The 24,618-nt window shown below is 37.7% G+C and overlaps 1 protein-coding gene across 2 annotated transcripts in view; it reads left to right on the forward strand.

The window, feature by feature from the left end:
• Nucleotides 1–24,618, forward strand: part of DSC3 (desmocollin 3) — a 56,637-nt gene that overhangs the window by 13,584 nt on the left and 18,435 nt on the right. For both annotated transcript variants that reach the window (XM_070778774.1, XM_019986947.2), the window contains exons 5-13: nucleotides 2,588–2,743; nucleotides 4,195–4,339; nucleotides 7,378–7,544; nucleotides 11,952–12,086; nucleotides 12,465–12,650; nucleotides 18,773–19,032; nucleotides 19,142–19,284; nucleotides 20,937–21,161; nucleotides 23,736–23,960. In XM_070778774.1, the coding sequence (XP_070634875.1) occupies nucleotides 2,588–2,743; nucleotides 4,195–4,339; nucleotides 7,378–7,544; nucleotides 11,952–12,086; nucleotides 12,465–12,650; nucleotides 18,773–19,032; nucleotides 19,142–19,284; nucleotides 20,937–21,161; nucleotides 23,736–23,960 (1,642 nt within the window). The remainder of the gene's footprint in view (nucleotides 1–2,587; nucleotides 2,744–4,194; nucleotides 4,340–7,377; nucleotides 7,545–11,951; nucleotides 12,087–12,464; nucleotides 12,651–18,772; nucleotides 19,033–19,141; nucleotides 19,285–20,936; nucleotides 21,162–23,735; nucleotides 23,961–24,618) is intronic.

Consider the following 24,618-nt stretch of genomic DNA (forward strand, 5'->3'; position numbering starts at 1 on the left):
CTTTCTCGCTTATAGGAAACTCTACCCAGTGCCGTCCCTTTGTTTCTTCTTTTAGGTAATTGTACTTTAAGCACTGATGAGGCCTATTAAGAAATTGATTTCTGATTACCAAAGTTATACTGATCAGAGGTAAACACGGCCTTAGTACTGTTAAACTGGTCACCACCTCTCAGTCCTCACTTCCTTGATGTGTATGTCCATTTGACTTAGCCGACCTCTCCTTTTCTTCATCCGGGACAACATTCGCCCAGTTTTCCACCTTCTTTGCTGGCCACCCCTTCTTAGTATGTCTTGCTGGTTCATCCTCACTCCCACTTCCCCCTATTCCCCACCAGCCCAACCCCTCAGTCTTAAACTTTGGAGAGCTCATCTATGAACCTTGTCTCGTGTTTATTTATATTCATGTTCTCGGTGATCTCATCCAGCTTCATTGCTTTAAGTACTTTTTATACACTGGAAACTTAAAACTTCATTATCTCTGGCCCAAAATGCCTAATTAAGATTTCCACCTGGATGTTAAGTAGACACATCAAACCTCACATACAAAAATCAAACATTTGGATTTTCTTATAAAAAATGTCCTCCCATCTCAATTAATGGCGGCTCCATCCTTTCAGTTGTTACCACAGTAGAGTCTGTTTGGTAAGGTTTTATGTGGAGAGCATACTTCTCGTTAAGGAATTAATAGATAGGAATTTGCTGCGTTCGTGCCGAGTCGCTTCAGTTGTGTCCCACTCTGTGACCCGTGGACTGTGGCCAGCTAGGCTCCTCTGTCCATGGGATTTTCCAGGCAAGAATACTGGAGTGGGTTGCCATGTCCTTCTCCAGATGAAATAGATGTTCAGCCCCTGTTTACCATATCTACCATTCTTTACAATTAAAATTGTAATTCCTTTATTATTATAGGATAAGAATCTAGCTGCGTTTTACTAAGATCTTAAATTATAGGGGATAAAGTATGACAGAGATTTAGTCATTTCATGTCAAAGTGTGATCCAGTACAGAGATTCTAATTTGAGAAATCGCCGGGGACCCAGGCTTCTTCCTTTTTAAGCTTGGCCATCCTTTCAGGTTCAAGACACTCATCCTTGTGTCCAAATGACGGAACGCACACCTCCACTTTTCTAGAGCACAGTCTGAATCTCACCTGTGTTGGGTTGGCCAAAAGTTCATTTGAGGTTTTCCATGAGATGTTACGGAAAACCCTAACAAACGTTTTTGGCCAGCCCAATATTATTTTTTTTGCTAAATCCCATTGATCCCTTTTTGCATGATCATACCTAATTGCAAGGGAGATAGAAAAATCTTTCTTCTGGACCATCTTATGTTCAGCTGTAAGTTCTAACATTAAGGAAGATGGGCAGAATAGACATCGGGGAATACTAGCTTCCTGTGACTTGGTGACATCCCTGACTTCAGTCTTCACACCACACAGCCAATCCATTGTCAAATCCTGCTGGCTGCGTCGTCAAATTCGATCCAGAATCTAACTGCTTTTCACAACTGCTGCTGCTGCCATGCTAGTCTAACAAACAATTCTCTCTCCTGAATTCTTACAGTAACTTTTTTTTAAGCAGTAACTTTTAAATGGCCTTCCTGTTTCTTCCCTTACTTCTTACCCAAGTCTAATCTTAACAGAACAGCAAGAATTAGCCTTCTAAAATATAAATTGGTGGCAAAACCAATACAATATTGTAAAGTTAAATAAAATAAAATAAAATAAATAAAATATAAATTGGATATTGTTGTTTAGTCGCTTGGTCATGTCCGACTCTGTGAGACGCCATGGACTGTCACCTTGCAGCGTTCTCTGCCCATGAGATGAGATTTCCCAGAATACTGGAGTGGGTTGCCATTTTCTTCTCCAGGGAATCTTCCTGACCCAGGGATGGAACTCACATTTCCTGCATTGGCAGGGGGATTCTTTACCACTGAGCTACCAGAACTCCAGAAATTGGGTATTACTATTATCTAAATTCTCCAGTGGCTCTCAGTCTGACTCCGAGAAGAAGCCAACATCCTTGGAATCTCTTTTATGCCATTGCCCTGTTACTGCATTCATCTACGACTTTCTTTTCCCTTAGTCCTCTCTACTCCAAACACAATGCCTTCCTTGAACACTCCAGACATAGCCCTGGTCTGATCACTTTGCACTTCCTGTTTCCTCTGCCAGGAAGAGTCTTCTCTGTTTATTGTCATTCTTTTCAGTTTTGTTAATTCATCTCCCTAAGAAACATTCCAATTGACGTTCCTTTCATCAGGATATGAGAGTTCCTGTTTGCCTCATCCCTGCCCACAACGGGTAGTATTGTTTTTTTCTACCTTTGCCAAAATCCTATGCCTTTTTGTTTTCAATTAGGTTTTCTTTGGTTACTTTTTATGTTGAACATTGTCTTCATTAAATTTGGGAGCTTTTAAAAAATCTTTTGCCAAATTATCATAGTTTGTTACCATTTTGCAGGTTGATGAAGTGAAAAAGGTGATTATTCTTAAAATAATCTCTTTAATAAACAATGTAAACATGTAAGTTGTATTTAAAAAACAGCATTTTAATGAAAAATTTTTTACATATGTTTTTTCCTTTTAGGTTCAATCTGATGCTGCACAGAACTATACCATCTTCTATTCAATAAGTGGGCGTGGAGTTGACAAGGAACCTTTAAATTTGTTTTTCATAGAAAGAGACACTGGAAATCTGTATTGTACCCAGCCTGTGGATCGTGAAGAATATGACGTTTTTGATGTAGGAGCTTTATCAATACACATGACTTTTAAGTGATTAAACTATGTTTCTTCTGATACTCCATCTACTCTTTCCTATCTTCTGCACTGTCTTTTTTGAGGGCATCTTAAAGATGAAGGAAATAGATTGTATAATATTTTGGAATGCTTGGTCTGCTCTTTATCTCAACTTCTGTTAGGTAAACCTAAAGTGAAGCCAAGAAATTTAATTGCATTTGGATGTAAATTCCAGCAAATTTCCAAAAGTTGGTTTTGTTTCTGAGGTTTTCCTTCTCTCTCTGGTCATGGTCCTTTCTCCTCTCTCTAGGACATGGCCACAGTTGATTGGAAGAGTTGTCTTCCAATGTCCCTCTTTTGCTCCTTTTTTTTTTTTTCCCCCTTTCTTTCTTGGTCTTTCTTCAGCATGTATGACTATCTGATGATATCTGAGAACTACATAATGTAGCAAAAGTGGGAGATCAAGCCCAAACAAGGCACAATAAGTCAGTATACTGATAAGGATGCTGCTGCTGCTGCAGCTAAGTCGCTTCAGTCTTGTCCGACTCTGTGCGACCCCATAGACAGAAGCCCACCAGGCTCCCCCGTCCCTGGGATTCTCCAGGCAAGAACACTGGAGTGGGATGCCATTTCCTTACATCAATGGGCAATAAGTCACTTAATTTTCAGTGTAATAATTCAGACAATTTTCAGCATGATATAATAAATGCTCTGGGGTTATGTAATTATTCCTGTGGTTCAGGGGAGCTGATTCTCCATAGAAAAGAGGGCTTCTCTTCCTAAAAGAAAAAGGAAGAGATGCTGGATAAGTAAAACATGACTGATGGTCACCACGTGACACTTTGCTTTTGGCTGGAAAATTTTCAACTCAGTGTTATAATAACATGCTGAAGAGAAATATGTTCTATTTGATTTTACACTGCTTTTGGTTAACCAGTAATGCAGAAGTAAATGTAGTGGTTTTATGAGAAAACCTCTTACAAATATGTGATCTATGAGGTAAAATAATAAAGGGGCTTAGTAGTGACAAAATTTGGTAATTTTTGCTTTATTTAGATGATGTAGTTCGGATTTTTCCCACTGCAGTGAAGTGACTTGTTTCTCCCTATTTATGATTTTATGATTATGGGGAGAATAAAGACTATAATCCACCCTGCTATATTCACATTTAATTCCTTAGTCTAATGGCCTGAGTATTCTCTGACACTCTGTATTCTGACCTAGGTTTTATTTGAAGTGTAGCCACTTCTACCAAACACTGAATACTTTGAACTATAATATTAATAGTTATAGTCTTTCTACCTTCAATGCTCTGATAACTAAAGAAGTATTAAATTTTTGGGAAGATTTATTACTGAAAAGATTTGCAGAGAAGGTATTAGATAAAGCATAGAATTCTTTCTTGCTGGAATCTTTCAAAATGGACTGTTCAGTTTGGTTTTCACTGTTTTACAGCTGATTGCCTACGCGTCAACTGCAGACGGATATTCAGCAGACTTCCCTCTCCCACTGCCCATCAGAGTGGAGGACGAAAATGACAACCATCCTATTTTCACAGAAGCAGTTTATAATTTTGAAGTTCCGGAAAGCAGTAGAGTTGGTGAGACAACACTGAAGAGCAAAATATGCTGTATTAAATGTTTATATGCACTGTTTGAGAGATTGAGTTTTTACTCAATGCCAGATCATTGTGAGATGACATTGGGCTCATTGGATACATATAATGCCATCAGATTCAATCAATGTGTAGTTTACAAGGTATTATAGGAGTTTGATATTATAGGCTTCCTAGGTGGCTCAGTGGTACCAAATCCACCTGCCAAGCAGAAGATGTAAGTTTGACCCCTGGGTCAGGAAGATGCCCTGGAGAAGGAAACGGCACCCCATTCCAGGATTCTTACCAGGAAAGTCTCATAGACAGAGAGCCACGGGATTGCAAAAGAGTTGGAAATGACAGCGACTAAACAACAGCAACATAGGAGTTTGTGGTGTTGCTGGTATACCAATGAGTTATAAAGGCAGATAACAGTTATTCAAGCTTAGTACCATATTTTGCTTTTATACTTCATTTCATTTTATTATTATGTGGGTTTATCATTATCCCCAGCTCCAAGGGAGGATATGCAGTGTAGACTCTAATAAAACTAAAATCAGTGTAGATATTTTAATTAGGTTTTATGTAGGAAGGTGTTGAATGGCATCCACTGAGTATACAATTTATTTAATAAATAAATCTTATTTATCTTTTCTCTTTAAAGTACTGTTTTACTACTCCCAATTTAGAGTGAATACTGAAATAACTTTAAAGAAACTTGCATCGCATGTTCTCCATCCTAAACGCTTGCTCTCACATGAGGAAAAACCATAGTGTTTCACTTTAGTTCGCCCTTAAATGTGGCATTCTTGATGTCTTCTAGACTTGAAATGTGAAAAATTGTTCGTGTATTTGTTGTTGCTTGGTTGTGTTCAACTCTGCGATTCTTTGGACTCTAGCCCGCCAAGCTCCTCTGTTCATGGGATTCCGCAGGCAAAAATACTGGAATGGGTTGCCATTTCCTCCTTGGGGATCTTCCCGACTCAGGGATTGAACCCACGTCTCCTGGGTCTCCTGCACTGCAGGCAGATTCCTTATTGTAGAGCCAGCAGAGAATTACCTCTTGCAATAAAGTTGAAAGGAAGTGAGCTGAACCATAAAGGGGACTTTACGAACTTGCTTATTAATGTTTCTAGTATAGTTATTTACATCTTCACTGGATTCTTACAGCTGCTCTTTCTTTTTACGTTTTGCTTTGATAATTTGGTGTCATAGATGTTAACCTTCTTAGTACTCACATGGTACAATTAAAAAAATGAAAATAGTTGGTTTGGAGTTTAGGAAGCCTAGTTTTTGATTCAGAATCTGTTATTATTTCACTGTGAGAACTCACTGAAGTTCCTTTGAGTTGTCTGATCTATAGAATGAGTTTAATTATGTTAGATGATTTAAAATGTTTTTAACCTCTCAAGTCTATGACTTTGTTACATTTTTCTATTTTCAAAGAGGGATGATTGATTTTAGATTCTTTCTCTAACATTCTCTCTCTTTAGTAGTAACAGAGAAAAATTGAGGACAAACACTTTGATGCCCAGATTAACCCAGGATGCTTTAAGCATCTCACACCAGTAGGTTCAGACCAGTTAAAACTGTATTAGTCTAACAGTGTTCCTTGAATTTGTTTTACACACAGATGCTTTGGGCAAAGGATGCTCAGCTAATAGTGAAGTATAGCACTTGTGGAAAAGAATTTCCAAGTCAAGATTTTAGGACGATTTTATGTAATAAGTAAAGGTGTTCTATATCCAGAGATTTAAAATAGTGTTTATGTCTTCCTGTCAGTGAAATTGCAGAAAGAAAATTTATATCTTATAAAGCTTATAAATAGTATTTTATGAGAAGATCATTTATTTTCTTATAATAAGATTATTACTTCATGTCTTCATATTGATCCACTGAAAAAATCTTTTTGTTATAAATATGTATTTGGAAATTCTCTACAAATTTATATCTATATTTATATACATACTGGAGAAGGAAATGGCAACCCATTCCAGTATTCTTTCCTGGAGAATTCCATGGACAGAGGAGTCTGGCAGGCTACATATATATATATATATATATATATATATATATACACACACACACACACACACATGTATGTTTAAGCACAAATATATACACATATATAATGTTTAAAAATATAATGACAAAATTATTTAAAATTAATACTTTCTTGCACTAATATTTTTATTTGCTTTTATATCCTCAAATATAAAATTTCAATGAATATATGTATATATGTATATTATTGTATGTGTCTATATATTATTCCTCAGGCCAGCCTCACATACAGGGCTAGGCAAAGTGGATCTATGTATTATAATTTCATGGGAACACTCTTCTTACACTTTAAAATGCCACATGTATGTCCTCTTTGATACCTGAAATCCTTTTCCAGAGCAATATTCTTACTTTCCATACTGATGAAAAATACCAGTAGCTCCAACTGAAGCAACAGTTGACTTAAATTCTCCCTAAATAGTAAATAGTATGAAATAAGATTAAGTAGGGCTGGCAGCAATGGGGCTTGGATACTAATCTGGCGAAAGAATGAGGCAATTCAAGAATTAGCAAAAAGAAAATCATAGAAAGGAGAGACTGAGATGTGAAAGGTCAACATGATCATCTATCCAATTATATTCCAAGTCAGCCTCGATTAATTATTAATCAAGACTTTGATTTTTGAAAAATCTGATTTACTTTAGAGATATGGTTTATCTCTCCATATTTTGATATGTGGGAATATGTGTTGAAATTATTCTTGGATGCTATTTATATGTTTTTTAGTAAATTTACTTTCAAATAGTTTAAACTGTGGACAAAGTAAATCTTGATTCTTAGCATTAAAGTATTTCATGTTATAAATTTGAAGTCATCTTCACCAGTACTATGTAAGGATGGAATATTGCTGGTAAGAAATACAACTTAAATGAGGTTTCCACTATCAATGTTAGACTTTGAGAAGTGTAGCTACGCCTAAACATATTTTGCAGTTCTGGAAAGTAAAGACTCCTTTTTTCTTAAAACAAACAAACATGTAGGTACTACAGTGGGAGTGGTTTGTGCCACGGACAGAGATGAACCAGACACGATGCACACACGCCTGAAGTACAGCATTTTGGAGCAGACACCACGATCACCTGGGCTGTTTTCTGTGCATCCCAGCACGGGTGTGATCACCACCGTCTCTCATTATTTGGACAGAGAGGTAACTTTCACAATCTACAGGTTTATTATTTTACTGGGGGTTGAACGCACCACCTCCAATTTACTATAATTTGCTATCCTATGGATTAGGCATGTGTGCACGCTCAGTCATGTCTGACTCTTTGTGACCCCATGGACTGTAGCCCACCAGGCTCCTCAGTCCATGGGATTTTCTAGGCAAGAATACTGGGGTGGGTAGCCATTTCCTACTCCAGGGGATCTTCCCGACCCAGGGATTGAACCTACAATCCCCCGTGTCTCCTGCATTGGCAGGTGGATTCTTTACCACTGAGCTACCTGAGAAGCTGGTGGATTAAGAGTTTCTCATTTTATTTTACTTAGGCATAAGACAATAAGAATTCCTGGCTATATTATTAAGACTTATTATAATATGATTTCTATTTCCTTATATAAGAGAAACCATGAGAGAGAGAAGTAAAAATCAATTAGTATTCAGAAGGAGTGAGAAAAAAGATATTACTTATGAAAGTTGGTATTATTGAATATTGTTTTAGTTCTTGTGTATGACTAGTTGGTTCTAGCTCAGTGTTCCAGCTCAGTTCTCATGTAGGACAATTAGTTTTGCTTGTTTCATGAGTATAAATTATACCTTGATCCCTATCCTGTTATTATAGATATGTACTTGAAGAAGGAAATGGCAACCCACTCCAATGTTCTTCCTGGACAGAGTAACCTGGCAAGCTACAGTCCATGGGGTTGCAAAGAGTCAGACACGACTTAATGACTAAACAACAACAGAAAAAAAAACAACTTTTAATCAGGAAAAGATTAGTTAAGATAAAGTAGATGGACTGTTAAAAATTTGCAGCACTATTTGGATGATATTAATAGTATATTGTTATGTGTATAGCACTTGATGCTCAAATTCTTTATGCATAATTTTAATTCATCTTGATAATTTCTTTGTTGGATTAGGTAGGGATTACATCCACTCTATGGAGGAGAAAGGTGACAGTCAGAAGGATGGATTGACTTGCCCTGGTCAAATTACTGCACTGTATTCTCTGATCTTTCATTGTTGCTCTTATGCATTTCATCAGCCCATATTTACTCCAGAGTCTTGCATTATTGACCAAAGCAGATCAATCGGTTTCACATGTACAAAGTAGCTTTATTAGAACACTTCAGTGGTACCTACTAAAACTAGAATAACATAAATGGAAGGATCAATATGACTGGGAGAGATATTAAAACACAAATCAATGGTATTTGATCCCAGAGCAAAAGGGAGGGATGGTGAGAACATATCAAAAAGAATAAAAAAATTACAAAGCTTTTATTTATAATTATTTTTATTTTTGTGGGATTGTGACTTTTTTTTTTTATATAACTGATGTAGTCTTTATTTAGTCTTCAATTTACAGGAAAGTCTGGTCCATTTCTCTCTAACAGTATCATCTGTCAATGTTCATTGCTAATAACTCAGAACAAGACACAAATTTACCCTTACCTAAACTATGGCAATGAGTTCCTAACTGGTCCCCTCTCATTCTTACCCCTTCAAATCCGGTTTGCTATAGAAAGGCAGAAATGATCTCTTATCTATGTCATTAAAGGTAAAATTGTGTTCCCAAACAATATCTCAAAGTCCTAACTTCCAGTACCTCAGAATGTGACCTTATTTGGAAATAGGGGAATTGCAGACATAATCAGTTAAGATGACTTGAGTCCTCATAAGCAGATGGCCTGGTTAAGATGATATACAGGAAAGATGCCTTGGGAAGATCAAGGCAGAGATTGGAGTTGTACTGTCACAGGCCATGCAAAGGCAGGGGATATCCAGAAATTCCTGGAGGAAGTATCTCCTGTAAAGGCTTTGGTGAGAGCTTTGCATGGCCGACACCTCGATTCAGACTTCTAGCCTCTCAAACTTCTAGGGAATAAATTTCTGTTTATTATTATTATTTGTTTGCTTATCGTTGGCCGTGCTGAGGTCTCCGTTGCTGCCAATGGACTTTCTCTAGTTGCAGTGAGCAGGGGCCACTCTCAAGCTGTGGTGCACAGGCTTCTCACTGCAGTGGCTTCTCTTGTTGTAGAGCACACGCTCTAGGGCTCAAGGACTCAGTAGTTGCAGCTTCTGGCCTCTACAGCACAGGCTCAGTAATTGTGCTGCAGGCTTAGTTTCTCCGCAGCATGTGGGATTTTCCGGGATCAGGAATCGAACCCGTGTCTCCTGCGTTGGCAGGTAGATCCTTTCATTGAGCCACCATGGAGGCCCAGACATTCTATGTGATAAAACACACAATGGTCATAACAAATGGGAATGTTTGAAAGGAATTATATGAATATATTTTTGTATCTGTGGGATGTGGTAATCAAGTAAAAACAAACATTTTTCCTAGTTTTTCAATATTGACAAATGAGACCTAGAGTAAATAAATAAATTAGGGTTACACAGCTTGTAAGATACAGATTTGGGATCAAACCCCAGATTTGCTCACTTGATCAAAAAAAATCGAATGGGATTTTGTGGGTAACAACCATGAAATGTATTATAGGGGACAATGCAGGAAGTAAAGAAATCAAAAAGGGAGATGAAGAAACTTCATTTAGAGGAGGGTCTCAGAGAGTTCCAGAGCCTTTGGAAGGAATAGTTTGGGATGGGAATGTTAGTTTCCACTGTAAAAGAAGGATGAGTAAAATAAAGACCAAAGAAGGGATAGAGGGAAATAGAAAATGATGAAAAATAAAAGAACAAAAGGAGTGGCTAAAGAAGAGTAAAATGAAGAGAAGGCAACAAAGGTGATTGTGTCACAAACCAGTGAGTCCATTGCAGCATCAGCACACTATCTGCAAACTCCATTCTCAGAGGTCAACAGCGATCACCTAACTGCCTAATCCAGTGGTTAATTATTAAAGCTCTATTGCTGGCAATTATGAAAACTCTCTCTTCTCTTGGATTTCTGGTTCTCCTCCTGCTTCCCTGATCTTTTGTTTTGAGCATCTGTCCTTTGCTTACTCTTCTTACTTCTCCTAAGCATGAAATACTAGTGTTCCTTACATCCTCTGCTTTTCTCATCCTTTATTCTCTCCCCTGATAACTCAGTTGGTAAAGAATCCACCTGCAATGCAGGAGACCCTGGTTTGATTCCTGGGGCAGGAAGATTCTCTGGAGAAGGGATAGGTTACTCACTTCAGTAGTCTTGGGCTTCCCTTGTGGCTTAGCTGGTAAAGAATCCACCTGCAATTCGGGAGACCTGGGTTTGATCCCTGGATTATGATGATCCCCTGGAGAAGGGAAAGGCTACCTACTCCAGTATTCTGGCCTGGAGAATTCCATAGAATGTACAGCCCATGGGGTTGCAATGAGTCCGATACGACTGAGCAACTTTCACTCACTCTCTCCCTGGAAATTTGATTCTTGCCATAATTTCAATCACTGTCCAGCTACTGCTGACTCCAAGATTGGTATTTCAGTCCTTGAGCTGCCCTTAAGTATAGGTCTATCTATTCAGCTGTCTTCTGGACATTTCTCCTTAGACTTCCCGTGTGTGTGTATGTGTGTGTGCTCAGTCATGTCAGACTCTTTGTGACCCTTTGGACTGTAGCCCACCAGCCTCCTCTGTCTGTGGGATTCTCCAGGTAAGAATACTGGAGTGGGTTGCCATTTCCTCTAGGGGATCTTCCTGACCCAGGGATCGAACCTGCATCTCCTGAGTCTCTTGCATTACAGGCTTATTCTTTACCACTGAGCCATCAGGGAAGCTGCTCTGCTTCTACTAGATTTCCCACAGGAATATAGAATTCAATATACACCAGGAAAAACTCATTTTTTTTCACTCCTCCTTGCCAACCTTGCCAGTACTTTTCTCCTCAAGGAACCACTGTCTTCCTGTATTGGTTGGTGATACCTCTGTCTGCCCATCTAAGTAGGACCCCAGAGCAGCATCCTCAACCCCTCTTTCTTTCGTAACTATGCATACAATCAGTTCTCAAGTCAAACCGCATTTTGACTTATAAATAACTTTCCTATCACCCTTGCTTTTTGTCCTTATTGCCAAGGCCCCAGCTTTGGACTGTTTCAGGAGACTTCAACAGGTTCCTTTGAATCCCAGCTCAGTTCACTCCCAATTGTGTTCAACCTTCTTTAAAAACATTCTTTCTAAAACTCAAATGTTCCTATTTTGTACTCCCCATATGACGCCCATAAAACCTTCTATTACCTGCAACCTAAAATGTAAATCTACTTTCTTACTGTGGATCTTTGTCACTGAAGCTCTGCCTACTTTCAGCCTTCTTCCTGTCTACCATGCTTTTGGGTATATACAAATAGGGAAATCAAATAAAAGCATGGATACACATTAATAGAAGTGTGTACCACTGTGGTTTCCTTTATACATCTAAACAAAGGTTTTCAAAACTAATTACATACTTCCTTTGTTTTCAGGTTGCAGACAAATACTCATTGATAATGAAAGTACAAGATATGGATGGCCAGTTTTTTGGATTGATGAGTACAGCGACTTGCATCATAACAGTAAAAGATTCAAATGACAATTTGCCCACTTTCAGACAGAATGCCGTAAGTAGATAATATCAAAATTGATCTCTATTGCTGTTTCTAATTTAATTGGAATTAAAGTATTTATCATCCTTCGAAGTATCTATGCTTATTTTATCAATAAAATGAAACATACGGCATATAAATCTATTTATTCATATTGGTATTTATATTATCTTTCTTTTGTTAAAGGCTATGGTATTAGTCTTCATTTGTATCAAAGTTCTACGTTCATGTAAAAGTAACTCTTAATAAAACAATGCTTTCATGATTCATGTTTTGAAATAATCTAGGCAAAAGCTTTAAGAACAAGTACTTTTGGAGTGAAAGACGTGTTTTACTTTCTTTGTAGAAGTTTCCCTTATAAGATAAGGTTTTAATGAGTTCTCTCTGTTTCAGTATGAAGCATCAGTCGAGGAAAACACGGTCAATGTGGAAATTCTAAGAATACCCGTAGAAGATAAGGATTTGATTAACACTGCCAATTGGAGAGCCAATTTTACTATTTTAAAGGGCAATGAAAATGGACATTTCAAAATCACTACAGACAAAGCAACTAATGAAGGTGTTTTGTCTGTTGTAAAGGTACAGTAAATAATGAGTAATTGACAATTTGGCAAGTTTTTTTTTTCTTTTGCTTTTATTTTTTTAAATTAATTTATTTTAATTGGAGGTTAATTACTTTACAATATTGTGATGGTTTTTGCCATACATTCACATGAATCAGCCATGGGTGTACATGTGTTCCCCCATCCTGAACCCCCTGCCACCTCCCTCCCTGTCCCATTCCTCAGGGTCATCCCATTGCACCAGCCCTGAGTGCCCTGTCTCATGCATCAAACCTAGATGGCGATCTATTTCACATATAATAATATACATGTTTCAATGTTATTCTCTCAAATCATCCCACCCTTGCCTTCTCCCACAGAGTCCAAAAGTCTGTTCTTTACATCTGTGTCTCTTTTGCTGTCTCACATATAGGGTTATCATTACCATTTTTCTAAATTCCATATATATATTTATTAATATACTGTATTGGTGTTTTTCTTTCTGACTTACTTCGCTCTGTATAATAGGCTCCAGTTTCATCCACCTCATTAGAACTGATTCAAATGCATTCTTTTTAATAGTTGAGTAATGTTCCATTGTGTATATGTACCACAGCATTCTTATCCATTCATCTGCTGATGGACATCTAGGTTGCTTCCATGTCCTGGCTATTGTAAACAGTGCTTCGATGAACATTGGGGTACATGTGTCTCTTTCAATTCTGGTTTCCTCGGTGTGTATGCTCAGGAGTGGGATTGCTGGGTCATATGGCAGTTCTATTTGTTTTAAGGAATCTCCACACTGTTCTCCATAGTGGCTGTTCAGTTCAGCTCAGTTCAGTCGCTCAGTCGTGGCCGACTCTTTGCAACCCCATGAATCTCAGCACGCCAGGCCTCCCTGTCCATCACCATCTCCCAGAGTTCACTCAAACTCATGTCCATCAAGTTGGTGATGCCATCCAGCCATCTCATCCTCTGTCGTCCCCTTCTCCTCCTGCCCCCAATCCCTCCCAGCATCAGAGTCTTTTCCAATGCATAGTGGCTGTACTAGTTTGCATTCCCACCAACAGTGTAAGAGGGTTCCTTTTTCTCCACACGCTCTCCAACATTTATTGTTTATAGACTTTTTGATAGCAGCCATTCTGACCGGCGTGAGATGGTACCTCATTGTGATTTTGATTTGCATTTCTCTGATAATGAGTGATGTTGAGCATCTTTTCATGTGTTTGTTAGCCATCTGTATGTCTTCTTCTTTGGCCCATTTTTTGATTGGGTTGCTTATTTTTCTGGAATTGAGCTTCAGGAGTTGCTTGTATATTTCTGAGATTAATTCTTCGTCAGTTGCTTCATTTGCTATTTTCTCCCATTCTGAAGGCTGTCTCTTCACCTTGCTTATAGTTTCCTTCATTGTGCAGAAGCTTTTAATTTTAATTAGGTCCCATTTGTTTATTTTTGCTTTTATTTCCATTACTCTGGGATGTGGGTCATAGAGGATCCTGCTATGATTTACATCAGAGAGTGTTTTGTCTATGTTTTCCGCTAGGAGTTTTATAGTTTCTGGTCTTATATTTAGATCTTTGATTCATTTTGAGTTTATTTTTGTGTATGGTGTTAGAAAGTGTTCTAGTTTCATTCTTTACAAGTGGTTGACCAGTTTTCCCAGCAACACTTGTTAAAGAGATTGTCTTTTCTCCATTGTGTATTCTTGCCTCTTTTGTCAAAGATAAGGTGTCCATAGGTGCATGGGTTTATCTCTGGGTTTTCTATTTTGTTCCATTGATCTATATTTATGTCTTTGTGCCAGTACCATACTGTCTTGATGACTGTAGCTTTGTAGTAGAGCCTGAAGTCAGGAAGGTTGTTTCCTCCAGTTCCATGCTTCTTTCTCAAGATTGCTTTGGCTATTTGAGGTTTTTTTTTTTGTATTTTCATACAAATTGTGAAATTATTTGTTCTAGTTCTTTGAAAAATACCATTGGTAGCTTGATAGGGATTGCATTGAATCTATAGATTGCTTTGGGTAGTATACTCATTTTCACTATATTGATTCTTCCAATCCATGAACATGGTATATTTCTCCATCTATTTGTGTCATCTCTGATTTCTTTCATCAATGTTTTATAGTTTTCTATATGTAGGTCTTTTGTTTCTTTAGGTAGCTTCATTCCTATTTTATTCATTTCATTGCAATGGTGAATGCAATTGTTTCCTTAATTTCTCTTTCTGTTTTCTCATTATTAGTGTATAGGAATGCAAGGGATTTCTCTGTGTTGATTTTATATCCTGCAACTTTACTATATTCATTGATTAGCTCTAGTAATTTTCTGGTGGAGTCTTTAGGGTTTTCTATGTAGAGGATCATGTCATCTGCAAACAGTGAGAGTTTTACTTCTTCTTTTCCAATCTGGATTCCTTTTATTTCTTTTTCTTCTCTGATTGCTGTGGCTAAAACTTCCAAAACTATGTTGAATAGTAGTGGTGAGAGTGGGCATCCTTGTCTTGTTCCTGACTTTAGGGGAAATGCTTTCAATTTTTCACCATTAAGGATAATGTTTGCTATGGGTTTATCATATATGGCTTTTAGTATGTTGAGGTATGTTCCTTCTATGCCTGCTTTCTGAGGGTTTTTTTTAATATCATAAATGGATGTTGAATTTTGTCAAAAGCTTTTTCTGCATCTATTGAGATAATCATATGGGTTTTATCTTTCAATTTGTTAATGTGGTATATCACATTGATTTGTGAATATTGAAGAGGCAAGTTAAGTTTTAATCAATTAGTGGTTTAATCAATTAAATGGTTTCAGATTATACACTATACAAGTTGTAAGAGAACTTAATCTATTTAGTCAAGCAGTTCTGCTTTCATGCTGTCTTTCTTGTATAATTTTGTTATCAGTTATTAGGCACCTACTTATGCTTGAACATTCTCAATTATTAAGGATCTCCACATCTCCACTGGCAGCTTATTCCATGTCTGGAGAGCTCTGATCCTCAGAAGGTCTTATTTATACTGTGTCTAAATTATTCTGTCTGTAACCCATGTCTTGGACCAGGTTTTATATCTAACGCTTTACAGAACAGGTGTAATGCTTTGAAAAGGCTTTTATGTCCTTTGAGACTTACCTTGTCTAGGATAAATATTTCCAATTCCTTTAACAATAGTTAAATGATATAATTTATTAGCTCATATTGTTCTCACTCTTTCTCTTTTGAATATAAGCCTGAGTGTAGTTGATCTTTTTAAAAGGTGATGTCGAGGATGAGATATAGTATTACCTCAAACTGCACTGAGTAAACATATTCTTTGTTCTATATATTGTACTGTTGGTTCCACTACTACATTCTAGGATCCATGTTATGAGGGCAGAAAAGGGTCTTTCTCAAAAGACCCTTGGTTTTGTGTTCTTGACCCAGAACAAGAAAGAAAATTGTCTTGTAGTTTACAGCACTTACCATGTGCGCTAATGTTAAATGTCATTCTGAGAATTGTACAGAAGAGAAAACTTAGTCTCAGATACATTAAGAAGCCTACACAAAGTGACACAGCTTGGATGTAGTAGAGACAAAATCTGAGCCTATGTTTCTTTGACTCCAACTTGTTGTTGTTCATTGGCTAAGTTGTGTCTGACTCTTTGTGACACCATGAACTACATGCCAGGTTTCCCTGTCCTTCACTGTCTCCTGGAGTTGACTCAAACTCATGTCCATTGAGTCAGTGATGCCATCCAACCATCTCATCCTCTGTCACCCCCTTCTACTGCTTAGTCATATTTTTCCCAGCTGTATTATAGTTGTTTTTAATAATATATTTAATACTAATATTCACTGTTATTCTTTCAATTTTGTGACTTTTTTCCCTTGGTCATTTTAACATAGAGCATCTTTAGTTCCATCTTCACATTACATTTTCTGGGGAGTTGTTAGCATCTTAGTGCAGGTAAGGGATATTATGGAATATTTTTGGACATTTTTTTCAATTGATGAAACAAAAAGATACCCTGCGGTTGAGGAGAATTCATAATTCTTCAATAATCATTATTTCATCTCACCAGATTTCTAATATTGGAGACTTTAATCCACTAAGGCAATATCTAGCTTGAGCCTTAAAAATTACATAAACAAACTCTAAGGCTTATAGCAAGTGACTCTAGATCAAACAAACTGCACTTTCTCCAGGGCAGCAGCTGTTTTCTAAATTTCTATCCATTTCTCATCACCAGCAGATGCTCTAACTCTCAGCATGACCATAGCAATACGTGTAATTTGTGAGATAGTGTTCATTAGCAACAAATAAACAGATATCAATCCTTTTTCTCTCTTGGTGATACATTTTCTGGGCTTTTAATAAAAGAGTCAAAAAGAGTTTCACATGCATTTTGCAGATTCTAACATTCAGAAATTTTTTTGACTTCTTATTGGATTAGTATTAGTATGCTTCCCAGTTAGTGCTAGTGGTAAAGAACCCACCTGCCAATCCAGGAGATGTAAAAGACAGATAAGCCTGGTGGGCTATGGTCCATAGTGTCGCAGAGAGTCGGATATGACCGAAGCAACAAAGCACAACACATTAGTATCTCAACTTGATAATACTCAGATGTGGAGAAAGGTTTAAATGAAAAATTTTGCTCTTCAGTTTTTATTTTGTTTAATATTTAGCCAGTGGTTATTTAATAAGCAGAAAAAGAATCAAAGAAAAATTGTTCTAACATAGAGAACAAACATGATTGCCAAGGGGGAGGAGGAGAAGAGAAAGATGGACTGAGAGTTTGAGGTTAGTAGGTGCAAACTATTACATATAGAATGGATAAACAACAAGGTCTTACTGTATAAAACAGGGAATAATATTCAACATTCTGAGATAAACCATTATGGAAAAGAATGTAAAAAACAATGTATATGTATAACTGAATCACTATCTGTATAGCAGAAATTAATACAACACTATAAATCAGCTATACTTCAATAAAAAAGAAAAGTGCTTTAGTTTTTCAGTACAGTAAAATAGTGTTTTTTAGATTTAGCTTGATTTTCTGTATAAAAATCAGCTGTAATTAAAGAATTGGCTCAAAAGATTTCACAGGCTGGTGAATCAATTAAGCAGAATTATAGTGGTGTGGTTAGGAATATGGACTCAAACCAGACTACATGGCTTCAAACTCTAGCGCAAATGGGTTTCTTTTGGCCATGGGAAAGCCAATTTATCTCCTCTTCTCTTTTTCCTGCTTTGTAAAATGGGGATGATGATAATAATAGTACCAATTAGCACCTATGTTTTTCTTGGGTGTATGCATGCTAAGTTGCTTTAGTTGTGTTTGACTCTTTGCCACCTTATGGAACATAAAGTGGGTTGCCATGCCCTCTTCCAGGGGATCTTTCCAACACAGGGATTGAACCTGTGTCTCTTATATCTCCTGCATTGGCAAGCGAGTTCTTTACTCCAAGCACCACCTCCTCTGCATTTTCACTGTGAGAATTTCTTTGGATAAACTACAAGTGATAGCAAAGTATAATTCTCGAATTGTCAAAGATGAAATTTTCATGCAAGTAGATGATGAGCAGGGGTAAAAGTTTTATTCAACAAAGAAGGAACTGGCAAAAAGCCAAAGAAGATTTCTAAGAAGAAATGAGAACCTGTGTGGATTTTGATAAAAGGAAAAGCTTAAATAAAGATTGCTCAGTTGCATGCCTTACAGGACAATTCAAACATGCATTTGAAATGTGGTTTCTATCAGAGATAAAATCACTGCACCATCTCAGTTTCAGGTCAACATCTAATTTTATAAGAGCCCTTTTCAGTGGAAAATATTAATAGTAAGTTGAACATTCTCCATGAGTCAGATGACCCTTAAGTTCGTCTTCTAAACAAGGCCAGAATTCTGTCCTGTTTTTGTATTATCTTCAGGTTCAGAATATTTTCCTTTTGTAAGAATGAGCTATAGAAATATTTTAGGAATTGGATTCCACAATTTTAAGGCCTCTTTTGCTAAAATCATAGTGAAAAATTACCTCTCTCTTTAGTGAAGGATGAAAGTCAATATTGGCTAAATGGGAGCACAGAATTTATGCAGCACTGTTCATAGTGACAAAAGTTCACTTATTTGAAATACCTAATGTATTTTACACTGATGTTGATATACTTGTCTTTTTTTTTTGAAAGCCACTGGATTATGAAGAAAGCCATCAAGTGGTCCTGGAAATTGGAGTGGCCAATGAAGCTCCATTTACTAGAGATGTTGCACTCAGGATGACAACCATGAACAGAGCTGTGGTCACAGTTCATGTGAAGGATCAGGATGAAGGGCCTGAATGCAGCCCTGAAGTCCAGTATATACGGATTAAAGAAAACTCCGCAGTGGGTTCAAAGATCAGTGGCTATAAGGCATATGACCCTGAAACTAAAAGTTCCAGTGGTTTAAGGTACAAAGAAATCTATAACCACATACTTACAATGTATTTGTAATGATTGAGACACTAATATATCAATACATTTTATAGTGCTAAAATCATTTTTATTTTTTATTAACAGGTACAAAATATTGCATGATCCTAAAGAGTGGATCACCATTAATGAAGGTTCGGGGTCAGTAGAGACTTACAAAACTTTGGACAGGGAGGTTATAACTCCCAAAAATGATTTGTATAATATTACAGTCCTGGCAATAGATCAAGGTAAAACACGAGTTTTCATCTGGGATGTTATAGAAGAGTTAGAGAATAAACTGCAGTTATTTCTGGGCAGAATTACTCTTGTGCTATATGTGTGTGTGTGTGTGCTCAGTCTTATCCTACTCTTGGGACGCTATGGACTATAGCTCGCCAGGCTCCTCTGTCCATGGGATTTTCCAGGCAAGAATACTGGAGTGGGTTGCCATTTTCTTCTCCAGGGGATCTTCCTGACCCCAGGATCGAACCCGAGTCTCTTGTGTCTCCTGTATTGGCAGGTGGGTTCTTTACTTCTGCGCCACCTGAGAAACCCATATTCTTGTGTTGAAAGTGAAGTCTTAGTCGCTCAGTCGTGTCCTACTCTTTGTGACCCCATGGACTGTAGCCTGCCAGGCTCCTCTATCCATGGGATTCTCCAGGCAAGAATACTGGAGTGTATAGCCATTCCCTTCTCCAGGGGATCTTCTCAAGCCAGGTATCAAACCCAGGTCTCTTGCATTGCAGGCAGATTCTTCACCATCAGAGCCACCAAGTAGACAGAGTTCTTAGAAATTACTTTAAAGATTGTTTCTATTTATCTTAACCATAAAACAAGGTGAAACTGCTTGGTGGCATGAAACCATGCCTTCTTTATCTTTATGTCCCTAGCATGGCAACATCTTACAAGCTTATAGATCTCTGTGTCAGAGGGCAAGATGAAACTCAAGTCTAGGACTAGATGAAATGGTCTCACCAGACTCTTCTAGATCTCTTTATGTCTTTTTAAATTAAATCATTAAATAGCTCAGCTGACTATAGAGTTAAAATGATTTTTTCTTTACATTCTGTTCCTTAAGGAAACCCAGAATTTCTCAACCCTGGCTAACTATGAAAATAATTGGCGATGTTTAAAAGTAATTTCAAGGTATAGACACTATCTGAGACCAACTGAATTAAGAATCCCTGATCTAGGAGCCTGGACATCATATATATATATATATATTTTTAAATCTTCCTAGATGGTTAAAATATGTACCAGGATTAGAAAAGTTTTTCTATGGTCACTTTACTCTTTCTGACATCTGTACCAAAAGGAACCCAAGGAACTAGAGAGTTTGAAATTCAGACATTTATTTTTATTTTTTGGTAAAAATTCTGGTTAAAGGTTTATGGGCAGTTATATCTGATACTATCAACAGCACAGTAGTCATTTTAGATGCTCTACAGGTTTCATTTATCCATCTACCTTCTTCTTTGCCATTTTCTCTAATTATCAGTTTATTTATTTAAAAAAACCCAGGAGCTTCCCTGGTGGCTCAGTGTTTAAAAAAAAAAAAAAATCTGCCTGCCAATGCAGGGTACTGGTCTGGGAAGATCCCACATGCTGTGGGACAACTAGGTCTGTGTGCCACAACTATTGAGCCCATGTACCCCAGAGTCTGTGCTCTGCAGCCAGAGAATCCATTGCAATGAGAAGCCCGTGCAGTGCAATTAGAGGGTGATCTCGGCTTGCCACAACTAGTGAAAGCCCACGTGCAAGCAATGAAGACCTGGCACAGCCAAAAATAAATAAATAAAATTAAAAAAATTAAAAAGTCCATGCATATTTAGAATCTAGCTGATTTTTTTTTCCCTTAAAAAACTGTGAACTACACTCAACTTTTTTTCTTTCTTCCTAGATGGTAGATCATGTACTGGAACCCTCGCAGTTAGCATTGAAGATGTGAATGATAACCCACCAGAAATACTTCAAGATTATCTAGTTATTTGCAAAGGAAACATGGACTATGTTGACATTTCGGCTATTGATCATGACAGTTCCATCAACGGTGCTCCATTTTACTTCAGCTTGGCAAACACTTCTCCAGAAATCAACAGACTATGGACGATCACCAGAGTTAATGGTATTTTATGAAAAATAATGATTTGTATGCTCTGAAATAACTGAGGATGGATTTACTGCTTTATTCACATGAAGCATAATGTAAAATGGATTCTCATGAACAGATTTTAGAAGGCTAACTTTAACTTTTGCAAATACTGTATGGGGCCTGTGTTATATATTGTATTAATACATAAAATTAAAAAAAAACTCATAATTTTTATGAAGGCAATATTTGCATTTACAACAAAGACAAAAATCTTTGTTAAACTATGGGGCAACTTTGGAGAAGGCAATGGCAACCCACTCCAGTACTTTTGCCTGGAGAATCCCATGGACGGAGGAGCCTGGTAGGCTGCAGTCCATGGGGTCGCTAAGAGTAGGACATGACTGAGCAATTTCACTTTCACGCAGTGGGGAAGGAAATGGCAACCCACTCCAGTGTTCTTGCCTCGAGAATCCCAGGGATGGGGGATCCTGGTGGGCTGCCGTCTGTGGGGTCGCACAGAGTTGGGCACGACTGAAATGACTAAGCTTAGCAGGGGCAACTTATTATTAAAACAAATTGATTTTGCTGTGTTTTTGAAGTCACTACAGTAAGATGAAGAAAAAACAGAAGATGGGCACCTTAAATTTTAGTGAAAAAACTCTGGAAATGAGTTATCTGGGTATATGGAAAAGCACTCTGTGATGTTCTGGAAGGAAACATGGTAGGCTATGGACAGGGGCCAGCCACTGAAGCCTGCAGTGCAACCTCATACAATGGTAGTTTCTAGAGGCTGCAATTTTCTGTGTTACAGCCATAGATCACTACTGTTTTGTTACTATGCTATGCTCTTTCATGCAATTCGACTGTTGCATATGCTGTTCCTTCTGCCTAGAATACCTCCTTCCCACTTCTTTGTTGTTGTTGATTAGTCGCTGAGTCATGTCTGATTCTTTTGTGACCCCATGGACTGCAGTTCGCCAGGATCCTTTGTCCATGGAATTTTCCAAGCAAGAAAACTGGTGTGGGTTGCATTTCCTTCTCCAGAGGATCCTCCTGAGAAGGAAGGATTGAATCTGCATCTGCTGCTTTGGCAGGCGGATTCTTTACCACTGAGCCATCAGGGAAGCCCGCCCACTTCTAGCTTGGTATTAATTCATAATATTTATGGAGAACCTAATATTGACCTATTTTGTCTACATATAATCTTCATGTTGTATTATTATCTGTTTACATTTCTACTCTATTACATGACTTCCTCAGAACATTCCTAACCCATCTGTGTATTTCCAGCACCTAGTCCAGTGCTTAGTAGATACTAACTCCTTAATAAATGTTTGATAAACAAATATACATAAAAGAAGGAAAATACCAGGACAATAAGTAAGCATTGGTGTTTAGAAGGTTTTAGTAGGAATGCCGAGAGCTTGGCAGGAGGAAGGATGGAATCTGGTGGTGAAGGGCCTTCTATACCAGCCAGACTGACCTTTGAGAGTGTGCATGCAAGGCAGTGCTGTATTGGATTTATGTCTTTAAAGAAGTGACAGGTATAACAATTAGAAGGTAATCTGAAGAGGACAGAGTTGAATGGCAAGGAAAGTCAGAGGCTGCTGCACTAATATGAATGAATAAGACATGGATATGGCTCAGCTTGCGGTCTTGAGGGACGAGAGGGATTTGAAAGGTTTTACTTACAGCACAATATAATCCTGCAAAAGTTCCAAATAACCCTCAGTGGTAATTCACATTCCTCTGGGGAGCTTTGGGTCTGAGGTACAGCCAGAAATCTTTGAAGTTCTTACTAGCTCTAACAGTGCATTTAAGAAACACTTAAACATTACAGATCACTTCCGGGAGGTACATTGCAGTATTTTGTCATTTCATTTATTACAAAACCCAAAATATTGTCATTGCCATTGAAAGTGTGTGGAGCTTTTGGCCAGTTGATAATATGGATCATTGAAATAAGGTAACAAGATCATGGGGGAAATATCACAGTTTGTATAAATTTGTGTTGTTAGGATATAACTATATCCATGTTGATGTGAGCCTACCTAGCCTGGGGGATGTTCATTAGCTTTCTGGTATTGAGATTACTTCCAGAGGGAAGGCGTTATTAACCAAGGGTCTGTTGTGTTTTGAAACACTGTCTTATACCTAAAGACAGTGGACAGGTACGAGGAGGTAAATAAATAAAAGAATATCAACATAGGACATCTGTTACGTGTAACTGTTGGTGTTAATTTTTTATGAGTATCGTAAGCTGCTACTTTAGAGAAATGCTTAGAGTGTATGTCAAGAGCCAATCTAGCATCATTAGCTTGTTGATAAGGGAAGAGATAAGGGGATGTTAAATATTGCTGAAATGCTACTGGGTCACTGCAATGCCAAGTTATTTCTTTAAGGCTCTCTTTGAAAAAGTTACAGTGGGTGACATATATACGGTGATATTAATGCTTGAAAAGGTTGAAGATCGTCATCTTTTTTCATCCATTTTCACGTGCAGGTGGTTCTTCGAGAATGATATCTTTAAAAAATAGAAGTGGTAAAACAAATTTTAAAGGAGGAATCCACGTTCATTAAAAATATAATTCCTTTTTTTTCTTTCAGATACAGCTGCCCGTCTTGCATATCAGAAAAATGCCCAATTTCAAGAATATTTCATTCCTGTTGCTGTAAAAGACAGAGCAGGGCTATCTGCAACAAAAACCTTGAGAGTGAACCTCTGTGACTGTACTAACCCCGTTCAATGCCGGGCTGCTGCACGGAGCGCGGACGTGATACTCGGCAAATGGGCGATCCTTGCCATACTTCTGGGCATAGCACTACTTTTCTGTAAGTCCCTTTACTTACCCAATGTTAACATAAAAGACAAATATGAGTGCAAGGAAAGGTCTTTAAAAACAAATCTTGACCAACCATCCATCAGACATGAGTCCCCTTTACAAATTCTTTTTGTGTTATTTTCTGAGTTCTGATTGCCTCTTTCTGTGAGAGGTAGCAAGATCCTTTTGGAGATCAGAGACTTCATACTGGGACAGAACTGTTGAAAATTCCTTAGATTGTGTCGAACCCGTCATGGTGTAGCTCTTATTTCTTGGTCCTCGTATTACCCCTTTTAAGGTCAAATCAAACAATCTAAAAACTTCTGCCACATGCAAGTCCACCAAAAGCCACTTGCATTTTACATCATTTCGTTTCAGTTACAGATTTGTGGGAGATGTTCAAATCACAGCAGTATTTCTTCTTAGGTGTACCCTGCCAGCTTTCTTAAATTCTGTTAACCTCCTTCTCACCAGTTGTGTAGTTTCCAATGGTGCCATGTTTTTTTCTTGTCTTTTCATTTCCATCCAATCCTTCAGCCTATTTTAGCTGTTGTTCCTTTATTCTGTGATAGGACTAGTGGTTAAGAGTAAGACTCTGGAACCAGACTGTCTGGTTTTGGACTTTGGCTGTATTATTTTTAAGCCATGTTATATGGGGCAAGTTACTT

Source organism: Bos indicus, chromosome 24 (genome assembly GCF_029378745.1).
Source record: "Bos indicus isolate NIAB-ARS_2022 breed Sahiwal x Tharparkar chromosome 24, NIAB-ARS_B.indTharparkar_mat_pri_1.0, whole genome shotgun sequence".
Classification (NCBI taxonomy): domain Eukaryota; kingdom Metazoa; phylum Chordata; class Mammalia; order Artiodactyla; family Bovidae; genus Bos; species Bos indicus.